Source organism: Nicotiana tabacum, chromosome 3 (assembly GCF_000715075.1).
Source record: "Nicotiana tabacum cultivar K326 chromosome 3, ASM71507v2, whole genome shotgun sequence".
Taxonomy (NCBI): domain Eukaryota; kingdom Viridiplantae; phylum Streptophyta; class Magnoliopsida; order Solanales; family Solanaceae; genus Nicotiana; species Nicotiana tabacum.
The window spans coordinates 124,132,782-124,147,947 of NC_134082.1; the positions used below are offsets into that span (position 1 = coordinate 124,132,782).

Here is a 15,166-nt window from a genome sequence, read left to right on the forward strand (position 1 = left end):
CATGGGGACTATAGCATATGTCTGTCTATTGATCCCTTCCATCAAAGCCTTGGCGACCATGGCCAACCTAGTGTGGATTCTTTTCCTTTTTATTGGGAACACTATCAGGCCCAAGAAGCATACAATGAACACGAACACTCTGTGGTGGATGTGACCCAGAGAAGTGAGAGAGATCTCATCATGGTAGGTACGCTAGGACTTGCTATGACCATACCTCTCATACAGATATTCGAAGGATATATAAGATTCCTTCAGGCATATTAGGTCAGCATTCTTCTTCAACCCCATCACCTTTAAGAACCCTTTACCGGTACAATTTTCTGGCACCAATATCCCGGGACTATCCAAAGTCAATCTCGCAAGCCCTCCAATTTCTTCTAGAAGTGGTGTCATTTCTATGTCGCCGAAACGAAACACAGACATCTCACTGTCCCAGAATAAAGTGGCATCCTCAATTAACCTTTTGTTTGTCTCAATGTCTAGTAGAGAAGGCAAGTTACCCAGGTACTTTCTTACATGTTTCTTGTCACTTGAGGAAAGGTCCTCCCACCAATCTAGCAGTAATGGTGGAATGTTGCTAACCATACCGAATTTGGGGACCTCGTGCCTCATTTTCTGCAAAACAAAAGGGTTAGGCCTTTCTCCCCCACCAGACTCGACTATTTATACATTCATGATTAGCATATTGGCATTTAGTTCTCCAAATTAATGCACAGAACGTGGTTGTGTCCATTGGGATTATAGAAACCCCGTTGGACTTTGGATAAGGCTCATCTTAAAGGATCATTATGTGGACAACATAATTGATCCGAATAGGTTTGACCATGACGCATGCACAATTTCGATCAGAGTAAGGTTACTATGGGGTTTTAGACCTGTACCCTCAAGCGGACAACTTGAGGGGGAAAAGCACGGAACTATCGACTACACCGCTGGTCGATTGGTTTTACCGCAAATAAGTCTTTCCGAATTTAAGGGTAATAAATAGAAAGAGCGCAACCACTCATTAAGCGTTGCTATAGGATTTGATACGCACGAGTGGAATATGATGTGGAGCATGATTTATGCAGCAATAAATAGCATGTAGTCAGGTATTTGCATTGGAAAAATAAATACAGTATTTAAATAATTGAAATACAGTTACAAAAAAGGAAAATAAAGAGACAAGTCAGTTTCATGAATAAAAGAAACATAAATGTTTAAAATCGACAGTTAAATTCAAATAAGGGGAAAGGGTACGGGGTAAAACATGCTTGGACTGATTCACAAAAGACAAGTTCATTATGGTAAGAGCCTAAAGGTATCCCCAGCAGAGTCGCCATGCTGTCACGCCCCCTTTTTTCCCTCCGCGGATAGAAGTTCGGATTTCGATATTCATGGGGGTAATAACTCGTTTCCTTTTGGAATTTGGGATTTTGAAGAGTCGCCACCTAACAGATTATAGTGTGTTAGGACACCCAGAGCGATTAACTCTTGGATTAGTTTGCATTACCAGAAATTTAGGGTAAGGGCTTGAAATAACCTTGAGGGGAAAGTGTTAGGCACCCCTCTTGGTCCACAACGGTGGGTCCGGCCGTACTTAACTTATGAACTAGTCCATTAACAAATAAATAGTTTTAAACACATAATTATAAATAAGAGCAGGTTTGGACATTACATGACTCAAATAATGAGACAAAGGAAAAGCTTAAACAAATTATATACATATAGGAAAAGTTTAAGCAAAAGAATTTTTGGGAAGGAGGGGTCCTAGGTTGGTTAGCTTACAGGATCACCCCATGCAATGTCCGGTAAACACTCCTCAATGAGGGGCTACACGTGATATTAGCGTGTAGTCATCATATCCATATCTACCCTTCCCACCCCTTAGCGGTTATTAAAGTGAGCGTTGGTTAGTGATCTCTATTGCTTGATGTTACATGTCCCTTCTTAATGGTCCTAGAGGAGGTTAAGACCTCTACCTATGACAGTTCTAGACAGACCCCTAAGGTTTAAAGGTGAAAATACTAAGGCGACAAGCAAGAACACATAGAACTTCAACAAATAAAAGCATGAAATAGCAGATAAGAGGCTCAGGTTCACCTCCACAGATAATACATGTAAACATCACGACTGAAACACAAACAAGGGCAGTATTATTAAATAGGATCCTAAGACATGATGTCTAGGTGAGTATCAGAACATAAGAGATATGCAGATTGGTTTATAACTCAGAAGCAGGGGCCCCATCAGTTTGCCTACTGATTTTAAGCCTGTTAAACATTAAACAACAAACACAAAGAGGCAGTTTTTAGACTTATAAGAATTGGTTACCTAAGGCTTGCCTAGGTGTGGGACAGTGCATAGTTGTTACCAGAATTATTAAAGAAAATATTATAAATTGTTTTACCTAATCATGCCGTTCTAGGTATCACAAAATACAAGATCATTACCAATTTGTTTAAAGACAGGGTGAGACTATTTATATCCCTTTTCATGCATCAGTAGTTTAACTAGGTGTAGTCTGAGCGGGTGTGAACGATATCCTAAAATAGGGTATCTAATATGCACACAAAGTGATTTATATGCAGGATTCCTAAAGCAGGATTTCTAAATGCATAGCATGATTGCAGAGTTTCCTAAAGCAGGATTTCTAAATGCATAGAAGGTTATAGCATTATAGAGCATGATTTCAAGTGTGCAGGAGCAACAGTTTATTTAGTGTCGTTTATCCTAGAAACAGGATTTCTAAATGATAACAAGAATGTCAAAGTGAAATTCCAAAAACAGTATACATAAAACCTAGGGAGCATGGTATCTAATGCATGATATGCTTTGGACGTATTAGTCCTAAACATGGATTCTATTGCGCATATAGAGAATGTAAACCTAAAAGAATGGTTTCTACCTTTTGATATCTATAACATGTGTAGCTACCCTTCCCTTTTTACTAGTCATCCCCAACATCTGTTTACAACAATTATTACAAACCAATGTCGAATGAGATCCGGGTGTGTCAGAGTTCCCTAAGGACCTCAAGGGATCCCGGGCAGTGCTCACACCCAGATTTCATAATCATAGTTAAGTAAGTGCAGTGTGGAAGGGCCAGTTCTAATGTATCAGAGTTTAGAGGAATCTCATAGGGATCCCTAAGCAGTCATATATTAGAGGGGCAGAACCTAAGAGTAGATGTGAGAGTGCTTGACATAGTTTTGAAAAAGATTTAAGTAGGAAAACAATTTGAAAAGAGACTTGTTTGAATTTTGTAAAAACAACAGAGGAAGTTATTCAATAATACAGTTTTGAAAAGAGTAAGGTGATCAACAAATACAGAACCAAAAGAGGTTCATCAGCACCCAAAGACACAGAATCAAAACAGGTTTAGCACCACAAACATTCACTCGGGGGCAATGGGGGATTGGGGACAAGTATAGAGCACCTAATGGTGAACACATAGTAGGCAAAGATGCACATAGGCACAGAATCAGAGAAGTCCTAAAAGGGGTTCGAGGAATTAAGGTACAACATGAACTTTAGAATTAACACAAAATCAGACAAACTTAGGATGGCCAACTACTTTGCACAGAAAGGTGCATGCCAGAAATCAGAGAAACATAAGTAAGGTAGAGTCACATTGAGGTATGCTACAAAAGGGTTCATAAGCAGGCTAATCCTAAGGGGTTAGACATATTCAGAAGCATGCAGTAAAGAGGACAGTAAAGAGGACAATAAAGTAGACATGTTAGTTGCAGGTTGATCAACAAAACCATAGACAGAAACATATGACAAACTGAAGCAGTAAAAGAAGCATATTGTTTTTGAAACTTGAATCGAAATCAGAACATACAGTGAAAAAGACAGTAAGCACAAAGTGAAGGAAACACAATAGTTAGCCTTGGCTTGCAGCCGGCTAACTTAGAACAGTAGTAGGTAACACAGAAAGAGAGCAAAAAGTTTTGAGTGTGAGAGAGGGAGAGCTTTGAACCAATGTATTCGTGTGTTGTGTTAATGAAAGAGCAATGTATTTATAGTTTTAAAAACAGGCAACAAATAAGGTAAAAATCAGGGTTCAGTAGTAATTATGGAACTATGTGTGAGCACCTAATTTTTGATAATATTTAATTTTTTATCACTTCTTCTATGTAAATATTTTAGGGGTTTTAACCTACAATTTTTAGCTTTGTTACACTTTTTATTATAGGGTAAAAATACAAAATTTAAAAGGTGAATTATTACTATTAATATTATTTTATTTTTATTTTTATTTTAATATAATAAAAAAATTCCGAAAAAATATTAATCTTTTTTTAATTTTCAGGAGTGATTTAAAAAATAAGAAAAAGGGAAGTATTGAATAAAAAAAATAAAATTAAAAGTAGGTGAAATTCTCTTTTAAAAAGTAAAAGAAAGTAGAAAATTAAAAAAATAAAAGTAAAGTTTTGTGGAAATTTTTAAAAAATAAAAAGTAAAAGAAAGTTGGAATTAAAAAATAAATATAAAGGTATCTGAAAATTAAAAAAATTTAAAGTAAAAGAAAGTAGCATTTTTAAAAGAAAAGCAAAAGAAAGTGGATTGTTTTTTTAAGAAAAGTTAAATAAGTGGAATTTTCTTTTAAAAAGTAAAAAAAGTGGGATTTTAAATAAGATAAAAGTAATTAAAGTTGGAATTTAAAAAATAAAAGTAAATAAAGGTGGGATTTCTTTTTATAAAAAAAATAAAAGCAATTTGTAAGTGGGATTTCTTTTAATTAAAAAATAATAAAATATTTTTTAAAAAAAAAAATCTGAAAAATCTCGAAAATTTTGCTATAAATAGAAGAAAAAATTTGAGAGGAAGGAAAAAAAAGAAGAGAGGGGGAGGAGAGAAATTTAGGTTGAAAATTTTCATTAAATTTTTCTTTCAATATTTCGGGCCTTGAATCTTGGGTTTGAAGAAGAGTTGATAGAGATTTTGTTGTTGCTGCTGTATTGACTCTACAACTTTCAGATTTTATTCATTTGAATTCACTCTCTTGTAGGTATGTAATTCAAGCTCTTGAGTTAAAAAATGTCGGAGCATCTTTATTGAAGAAGAAGCAGATTGATTTGGTTCTTTTGATAAAGTTTCTTTCGTATTTAATCTGTTCGCATGAATGATGTTTCTTTGATTGAGTGAATTGATATTTGCAAATGTTAACGTTATTTTAGTATATTCATGACCCTGTCTCGTTTTTTTTTTTTACTTTTTTTTTCTTGGCTCATGACTTGTAACCAGCAGGTATTGTTTTGTTTACATTTAGATTTCAAGCTCATGTAGCACCATGTTCATATTTTGAAATTTAAAGATGTATGTGAAGTTGAACAATTTGTCAACTTTAAGATGTAAAAAAAAATAGATTGCGTTAGTGGAAGGATCTTATCTTTAGTTTATGTTATTGGCTGCATATTTTCTTAAATTAACCATATGAAGATTCAACTTCCTCTGCTTCAAAATGGTACTGTAGAAGTTATAGTGGTGATACTACAACTTTCTCTTTAGCATAGTGTTAAATAAATTAATTACTTTAAGTGTTCTTTGTTATAATCAAGTTTAAAATGCATTTTTGTATGTCCATGTTTGTTTTGTTCCTTCTGGTTCATCCGAATAGTTCTCAGTATGGTTTTTTTGTGCTCATATGGTCATTTAAGATTCATTATTTTGTTATAAAATTTTGTTAGTTTCTTTCTAGAATTTGAAAACGAAAGTCGGTCTTTTGAAGATGATATGGAGATGAACCCAAAGCTGGCACCTGTCTTTTGTTATTTTCACATAAATGCCAACTCCACCTTTCTGAATTGTAGTATGCTATAACAAAAGGCTCCGGTGATATACATGTAGCTTACCCATTTCTTTAGGCCTTTTGTACTTATCAATTTATACCACTCCATCCACAATAAAACATCAAAACTCATGGCCCTCATTTAATTAATTTTAAATCCTTAGAATTCGAGGCATGCCATTTAGCGAATTTTCTATGGCCCTCGCAAAGTTGAAAAATGCGTAGTTGCTTTAGGCGCGTAATTTGAAATGACCTTCCTAAACTCGGGTGTGCATTTCATGTGACCCAAATCCAAATCCCAACAACGTTAAATAAAATGTGTCATGGACCGCGGGTGCATTTATGTGACGTGGTTCAAGACATATTTTAAATGACGTTGCAATCTTCCTAAAAATGAATAAGAGAGGTTAATAAGTTAAAATTGAACCATAGGCTAAAACATGTATTAAAATCAGATAATAGGCCAATTATAACAGTTGAGTGACCATGTTAGAACCACGGAACCCGGGAATGCCTAACACCTTCTCCGGGTTAACAGAATTCCTTACCTGGATTTCTGTGTTCGCGGACTGTAAAACAGAGTCAATCTTTTCCTCAATTCGGGATTTGAACCGGTGACTTGGGACACCATAAAATTATCCCAAGTGGCGACTCTGAATTTGATAAATAAATAAATAATCCCATTTCGATTGTCACTTTAATTGGAAAAAACTCCCTTATACCCTTTCCGGGGTGTAGGAAAAAAGGAGGTGTGACAGCCTGGCACTCTGCTGGGACTGGAACCCAGAACTTCTGGTTCAGGGTTCGAGAATTCGAGCTTGGAATAATTGTTATAATTGGCTTTGTTTATTATCTTATTTTTACATGTTTGGGCCTAATGTGCTAAATACTGTTTTTACCGCTTTGATATTATCTGAACTGTATATAAACTGCTACGAAACCCTTCTCTTCTCACATTCGAGGATGTGCTCATTGGTCGAGACTCCCTATTCTGTTAGTGTCATACCTTGAAATAAGAAAGAGGCTCGGACAAGTTACTAAGTCGGATGGCCTTTTGGTTCCCGGTACGTAGCCCCCTCCTCGGCTCGAGTTGTCTGCTCGGGTACACAGTCTAGAACAAATACCCAGGCTTTGAACCTAGAATAACTCAGCTTCATGCCGGATCCCTAATAGGAACGTTTGTGTGCATCATGTGCATTTGACTTTGGAGGCTCAACACAGGGGTTGGGTCTGTCTAGGACAGGTGTACCAAAAATGAAAAAGACCATCCTGATGCATCTTACTTGCTACTTGTGCATTTATTTGCTTCGGACTTGCATGCTGACCGGCTTTTGAATATTTTGAGGAAAGAGAAATAGCAGTATGAGGGTTAAAGAGAGTTAATCACCTGTTTTGAAAAAAACCAATGTCCAAATAGTGCCGAAACTCTGCCGAAGTTTTGAGAAAATTTTTAAAAAAGAAAAAGAAAAAAAGGAGAAGGAAAAGAAAAAAGATTTGTTTTCAAAAATAGTTTGTTTATTTTTCCAATAAAATGAAAAAAGAATCTTGTTTTCAAAAATAGTTTGTTTTATTTGCCGAACTACGTCAGTTTGATTCTCACAGGGTGTGGGATACGTAGGCAACTCTCATCGGGTCCAACTTCTTTTTGCCAAAAATAGCCCAAAACGAAGAAAAAAAAATTATTTTACTGTAAATAGGTAAGGTGATGCCGTTTTTATCACAAATAGCCGAATGTTCCCGAAAGGGACGCTGGAAGGATGATTTCGCATAAACAACCACCTTTGGTCTTTTTCCAATTTTTGGCCAATTAGCAGGCACAACCTTAAAATTTCCCTCCGGAAGTGCTGAAAGGCCGTATTTGCAAAGTTGGGCTTTTGGTTTTAGAAAAAAAATCTGAAAAAGGGTCAGTTTTGATTCAAAATAGAGTAAATCATGATTAATCACCTTAATAAACTAGGGAATTAGCAATAAACAGTTAACAACATTCTCTCTTGGCGCACGTTAACGTGGCTTTACTAACGTGCGCTTGGAAGCCATGGGAGGGAGAGGCAAACCCAAGCAGAACCAGACGAAGATACCTGTGAATGATCAGCGATCAACGGAAACAAGGAGTGCTGTGCTGGAGCTGTTTGTGTCACCAAAAGGGTTACAAATCGAGGAGCCGAGTGAAAACTGTACTCCTAGAAGCATGCAAAGTGAGCTAAATAGAGTAGATGCAGATCTATCACTGGGCAAAGGCAAATCGAAGGAAATTATAGCTACTCCCGCAGCTGAGCGAGCTATAATTGACGGATCTGGGCAAAAGGAAGTACAAACACAAGGAGTGAAACAGATAAGAATGTAACAGTACCATGCAGCTTAGGTACTGTTAAAGACGGCGAGCAAGGAGAAGCAAGGAAGATGACCATGGACCAATCCTGGGCAAACGTGGTTGCAGGGAACAAATTGGCTATGAAAGGGATGAACTTACAGTACATAGCTCCAACAGTTCAAAATGGGGAAAAAATCGCGAAGCTAGAAATTGAAGATGTTGAACTAGAAACTGAGAAATGGAGTTCTGCTATTGTTTTATATGTGATTGGGGAAACACCTACAATTGGAGCTATGGATCGATTTCTGACCTCAGTGGGTAAGTTTTCAGTGAAACCACAAATCTTCTACCATAATGAAGGATATTTTGTAATAAGGTTCACTAATTTAGAGGAGAGGGATCAGGTGTTGTACTCTGGGCCACATACGATTAATAACAAGCCTATGATAATGAAGGTTTGGTCAGATGATTTTAATGTACATGATGAGGTCCTGAAATCCATTCCCCTATGGGTGAGGTTTCCAAACTTACCCATAAATTGCTGGGGCATGAAAGCTTTATGTAAGATAGGCAGCACATTGGGAAATCCAATATATGCAGATGAATGTACTACTTGTTCAGTTAGGATTTCTTATGCACGTATGCTGATAGAAATGGACATCACAAAGCCTCTACCTAGATATGTGAAGCTACAAGATCATAAGGGGAGCTTAATCCAGCAGGAAGTCACCTATGATTGGGAGCCAAAATACTGCACAAAATGTCTGAAAATTGGACATGATTGTGCAGAGATTAAAACAGTACAACTCCAAAGAGTGGTGCAGCAGAGGAAGATCATAAAAAATAAGCAAGTATGGCTCAGAACTGACAGACAACATGATAATGTGAAGAAGGCTGAAGTACAGCAGGAAGCAGCAGTGATTAATCAATAGAGTGAACCAGATCCAATAAACAATGATGCTCAGAGAAAGGAAGAGGGGTGGATAACTGTCCTAGGAAAATTAGCAGCAAGGGCAGCTAAAGCTAAACAAGCTGAGGATCAGGAGATATTGGGAAGCAATGGATTCCAAAGCCTAGCAATAAATCAAACATATGATGAGCCAGGTACAAGTACAATGCAAGAGAGGAGTTCAGAGGTGCAGGGGTTGTATCACCACCCATACTTTATACCTGTATGAGTGTGATAACTTGGAATGTGAGGGGACTGAATAAGACTTATAAGCAAAAGGATATAAAAGAATTTATAAAAATGAATAATAATGCAATAATAACATTAGTAGAGCATAGAGTAAAAAATCAAAAAGAGAATGCAATGATAAAGAAGCTAGCACCTGGTTGGGAATGGATTTCCAACTCAAGTATAAACCATAAAAGCAGAATCTGGCTCATGTGGGATCCTAGGATATACACTTTTGAGCCAGTGGAAATAGAGGAGCAACTGATACATGGTCAAGTCAGAGTTATTGCAAAAGCTGTTATGTTTGGTTTTTCAGCAATATATGGATTATATACTGTTAAAGACAGGTTGAAGCTATGGGACAAGATGAGGCAAATCCACAGCATACAACAAGGACCTTGGCTAGCTATGGGAGACTATAATTCTGTTGTACATCCACAAGATAGACTATGTGGTACAGAGGTCCAAGATATGGAAACAAAAGATTTTAAGGAGTATATGAGGGATACAGGAATGAATGAGCTGCAGTATGTGGGGAGGAACTACACCTGGACTAATAATCATACCTATAACAGAATTGACAGGGGACTTGTAAATACTACTTGGACGATGACAATGCCAAATGTGAAAGTTCAGGTGCTGGAACCAATGGTATCTGATCACTCACCACTGAAGCTAGAAATCTGTCAGGAACAAGGAAAGAAGAATAGGCCTTTCAAGTTCTTTAACTGTATTGCTGACCACCCTCAATTCATGCAACACATTGAAGAAGCTTGGAAGGATAGGAGCACAAATGGTAGAATGCAGACAGTATGGAACAATCTTAAAGTGTAAAAGAAGCTATCAAGAGCCTAAATACTCAGCATTACAAAGGGGTCGATGGAAAGATCAAAGAGATAAGGAGGGAGCTGCAGGGAATACAAGAGGAAATGAGCTCAAAGCTGCAGAATAAAGAGCTAATTGACAAAGAAAAAGAACTGAAGGGTGAATTAGAAAAATGGGGAAAGATAGAAGAAAGCATATACATGCAAAAGTCAAGAGTGCAATGGTTGAAGTTGGGAGATTCTAATTCAGCCTACTTCTATGCATAAATAAAGAACAGGAATCACTTGAATGGAATCCAAAGCTTAACAAATGAAGTGGGAACTCAGCTCATGATGGAGGAAGATATAGAAGCAGAGATACTAGGATACTATAAAAAATTGCTTGGATCAAGAGCTGACAACATATCAGCCATCAATCCAAATACCATGAAGCAGGGAACAACATTAAATAGAGACCAACAAGTTCAGCTAATTAAGCCAGTCTCCAAGGAGGAAGTATAGGAAGTCATGAAGGGTATCAGTGACCTTAAAGCACCTGGTTATGATGGGTTTAATGCCTTATTTTTCAAGAAGACTTGGCAGATTGTAGGTGAGGATATAACAGTGTTGGAATTCTTTGAAACAACACATATGCATAAACCTATCAACTGCACAGCAATAACTTTAGTGCCTAAAGTCAGAAACCCTGTGAGTATTAAAGAATATAGGCCTATCTCATGTTGCACAGTTCTATACAAAGTGATCTCCAAGGTTATAACCAGGAGATTGCAGGAAGTTATGGAGGACTTAGTAGACAACACACAATCAGCTTTTGTGCCTGGAAGAGTGATAACTGATAACATAATTCTAAGCCATGAATTAGTGAAAGGCTATGGAAGAAGAGGAGTATCACCCAGATGTATGATGAAACTGGATATGCAGAAAGCTTATGACTCAATATAATGGCCATTCATGGAGCAAGTTCTAAATGCATTGGCTTTTCCTGACAAATTTGTGAAATGGGTTATGACATGCATAGAGACTGTGACTTATACTGTGATGATAAATGGAAACCTGACAAAACCATTTGAGGCCAAGAAGGGGTTAAGGCAAGGAGACCCTATGTCTCCATTTTTGTTTGTGCTGGCAATGGAGTACTTAACAAGAAGCCTCAAAACACTGAACCAGATACCAGATTTCAACTACCACCCTAAGTGTGCAAAGATGAAAATCTTGCAGCTTGGATTTGCTGATGACCTTTTATTGTTTTGCAGGGGTGATATAGGCTCAATAAAGCTCTTGTTCCAATGCTTCATGGAGTTCTCAAATGCTTCTGGCCTGATGATCAATAAACACAAGAGTTCCATCTTCTTTGGTGGAGTATCACAAGCTGATTAGGAGGAAATCCTAGAGTTTCTAAGAATTCAAAAGGGTAAGCTGCCAGTAAGGTACCTAGGTGCCCCACTAAGTTCAAAAAGAGTATCCATAGCCCAGTTCCAACCTCTAATCGACAAGATAATGGGAAGAATAGAGTCATGGACTGCCAAATTTCTATCTTATGCTGGTAGAGTCCAACTGATAAAAAGTGTGTTGTTCTCTATACAGACATACTGGGCACAAGTTTTTGTGTTGCCTAAAAAGATTACAAAGTTAATTGAAGCAATGTGTAGAAGTTTTTTGTGGACTGGCGAAGGAAGTATATCGAAGAAGGCTCTACTGGCATGGGAGAAAGTCTGCTTGCCTAAATCTGCAGGAGGCTTCAACATTATGAATATAGCTGTGTGGAACAAGGCTGCCATCTGTAAGCAATTCTGGAATTTGTGCAAGGAGAAAAAGAAACTGTGGATCCAGTGGATACATAGCTACTACATCAAAGGAAGACACATATGGGATGTTCAACTAAAACAAGCATCGTGAATAGTGAATAAGATCTTAAAAGTAAAGGAGACATTCATGGATGCAGGACTCAGCTATGAAGACATCATGAATATGCAAAGCTGCTCAATCAAAAACATATATCACAGGTTGCGTGGAAGATTTGAAAAAGTTAGTTGGAGAAGGATAGTCTGCCATAATACAGGATGCCCACGATGGACATTTATTCTAACTGTGGCAGCTCATGGGAAGCTATACACAAAGGATAGATTGCAGAAATGGAGATTGCAGGTGGATCAGAAGTGTGTATTGTGAAACCAAGCCAATGAAACTACACAACACTTGTTTTTTGAATGCACATATGCGAAAGCATTGTGGAGCGCGTTGTTAACATGGCAAGGAATTAGAAGACCTGTAGCTGGTTGGGATGAGGAACTACGATGGGCTGAAAAGAAGACTAAAAGAAATACAGTTGTTGCAGAGTTGTATAAAATGGCAGCAGCAGCAACAGTATACCTTGTATGGAAAGAAAGGAATACTAGAATTTTTCAAGCAAAGGTGACAGGTTGGGAAGCAATGAGTAAGAAGATCATTCAAGAGATACATTGTCGAAGTACCAAACATACAGCGGGGATACTACATAGACTAGATTGGTACCCAGTGTAATAGTTAGATATAAGTGTATATAACAGCATATGGGGAGGGGGTGAAGTATAGGAAAGAAGGTTACCTTGTAAGGCTTTTTTGACTTACTTGTAAATATTTTCCCTGGTAATACAAAATTTAATTACCAAAAAAAATCACCTTAATAAATGTGCAGAATGAGCACAAGCCAGAATTTACCAGTAACAAATATGAACAAGATCCCTTTGGAGTTGCACATGTGGTGGGATGACTTGGGCAAATCAGGGCGAGCCACGGTCAATCTATACTTGGGAGGCCTCGCTGGGTTGCTGAAAATTAATCCCAGAGGGGATATCATAAAGTCATTGGTCACATTCTGGGACCCGGCTCACAACGTATTTCATTTCTCAAATTTTAAACTTACCCCAACATTGGAAGAAATAGCCGGATATATTGGGGGTCCCAAAGTTCCTCTGAGACACAAGTACCTAATTGCTCCGAGGGCCATAGTCGTGCACAGGTTCCTAGACTCTTTGAAAATAAGTAGGGAGGTCCACAACCCAAACTTGGCAGCTGATTTTTGTACTTTGCAGTTTATATACAACAGATATGGTCATATAGGGGGGTTCAACAAGCCGGAAAACAAAATCTGCAGCAAGGGAAACCGCCTTAAGTGGGAAGAACATAGATGTTTTGCATTTATGGTGGTCTTTTTGGAACTTTTGGTGTTTCCTAGAAAAGATGGGAATATTGACATACGAGCAGCCGGGGTTGTCAGCACTTTGTTTACTCAAGCCAACAGCACCCTCGCACCCATGATAGTAGCTGAAATCTTTCGCACTCTCACAGCCTGCAAAGCCGAGAGAGACTTTTTTGAGGGGTGCAACGTGTTGCTGCAAATGTGGATGATCGAACACCTATGTCGTCATCCTCAATTTATGAGTTATGGGTCGACAGAGAAAACATGCATAGAGGAATTTTCTATGAGGGTTGATGGAATCAGCTTGCCAGAAGGGGTTACAGAGTGGATAGCGCGCCTCCGTTCCGTCACTGCAAGCCAAATAGAGTGGACATTTGGATGAAATCATATATATGCCAGCCACTGGACCCCATTTCCTTTTAATGGGACTCAGGAGTATCCAGCCCTATGCCCCGTATCGAGTTTTGAGGCAGTTGGGGAGATGCCAAATAGTTCTGAAAGATGAAGATCTTAGTGGCCAAGTGGTCGAGATCTGGCCTAACGGGCAATTTCACGAAGCAACAGTCCGCCAAATTTGGAGCGAGTGTCAATACTTAACGGCAAATACATGTGTACGTGATCGGTCCAAAGGTGAAGTTTCGTCGGGATACCTTGCTTGGTATAGGAGAGAAATCGAGTTTGGGAGGCCGGCCAAGAGACCCCATCTCCAGGAGTTCGTCGGGGTGTCGCAAGAACAGTAGGATTGGTTGGCTAAAGAATATGAGTACAGGGCCACAATAGGCAGATTGGAGAAGCAAGTCCTGGAGTTGCAGTTTGAGAATCTGCAGGCCGCCGCAGATGAGGGGGAGAAAAAGAAACTAGCTAAAGAAAATGAGGCCATTCGAGACCAAATTCAAAAGATGAAAATAGCTGCAAAAAACCCCGCCCGAAGTGCCAAAGATGAAAAACTTATAGATAACCTGAGGCGGAAAGTGGGCGAATATAATTTTGATCTGAACAAAATAGAAAGTGAATTAACCAGGGCTCGAAAACAATTGGCCGAAAACTCGGTAGAATGAGAACGTGTGGTTAAGCAGCTGAAAGAAAAGTATGAAATGAGGTTGCAGGGCTAAAGAAAAGGGTCATCGCCACAGTAAACAAAATGATCAAACAGGCAAAAGACTTCAGGGTTGAAGGGAACATTGTTATACGGCCTTGGCGCAATAAGAAATAGACTTGCAACAACTTCAGGAGCAGAATCATATAGCCGACCAAACTTTGGAAGCCAGGGCCCAGCAGATTGGGCGTTTGTTACAAGAAAAAGGCGTCATAAGAGAGAGAATTAGAAACATTGCCGACTACGTCGTTATGAAGTACCAGATCTGTGAGGATATGACTCGCACTACCTTCTTCGCAGCAGTGATGACATTTGTTAAGCAGATAATGAGTGACTTGGACCGACTTCAAAGGGATCTTGCATATAAGCCCGCGGCGAGACCGAATAATGTCCCGCGGGCACCAGGAGCATTGATGTATTCATGATTTCTCATGAAGTCTGTATTTCCGTTTCGATTAAAGTCTGTCAGTCATGTTGAGTTTGTATTTTCTTTCTGTTCTGTATTTCCTTTTGTTGGAGTATGATAGCTTATTTTCGGAGTCTGTATTTCATCTTTGCATCAGAATCTGTTAGTCTTTTGGAATTTGTTAGTTTTGAGTTTTGTAATGGAAGCATTTGTTTTTAGAGCTGTTTACTTGTGCACTTATCTGCTAGAACTACGCACGGTCTGATTCATGCGGGGACATGATACGTAGGCAATCTCTATAGGATTCGACCACCACTAAAAAGAAAAGGGGGAAATGAAAAATAAATAAAGGAGGATAGAATAAAGGAAGCTTAAAAGAAGGGGCACAATTATGAGAG

The 15,166-nt window shown here is 38.4% G+C and overlaps 2 protein-coding genes across 2 annotated transcripts; both read left to right on the plus strand.

The window, feature by feature from the left end:
• The first annotated feature begins 8,182 nt into the window (after positions 1 to 8,182).
• LOC142177302 (uncharacterized) lies at positions 8,183 to 9,019 on the plus strand. The gene has a single exon (XM_075245779.1). It carries the CDS (start codon positions 8,183 to 8,185, stop codon positions 9,017 to 9,019), a length of 837 nt encoding a protein of 278 aa, XP_075101880.1.
• A 317-nt stretch (positions 9,020 to 9,336) lies between these two features.
• Positions 9,337 to 10,589, plus strand: LOC142177307 (uncharacterized). Its single transcript, XM_075245783.1, has 3 exons — positions 9,337 to 10,074; positions 10,128 to 10,312; positions 10,367 to 10,589. Exons 1-3 carry the CDS (start codon positions 9,337 to 9,339, stop codon positions 10,587 to 10,589), a joined length of 1,146 nt encoding a protein of 381 aa, XP_075101884.1.
• The last annotated feature ends 4,577 nt before the right edge of the window (positions 10,590 to 15,166 follow it).

Excerpts from the sequence above, each read along its gene's own strand:
- LOC142177302 (XM_075245779.1), top strand. The coding sequence starts at position 8,183 with ATGGACCAATCCTGGGCAAACGTGGTTGCAGGGAACAAATTGGCTATG.
- LOC142177307 (XM_075245783.1), top strand. The coding sequence starts at position 9,337 with ATGAATAATAATGCAATAATAACATTAGTAGAGCATAGAGTAAAAAAT. Across the intron at positions 10,075-10,127 it reads CAAATGGTAGAATGCAGACA|CATTACAAAGGGGTCGATGG; the intron begins GTATGGAACAAT and ends CTAAATACTCAG. Across the intron at positions 10,313-10,366 it reads CAAAAGTCAAGAGTGCAATG|GAATCACTTGAATGGAATCC; the intron begins GTTGAAGTTGGG and ends AATAAAGAACAG.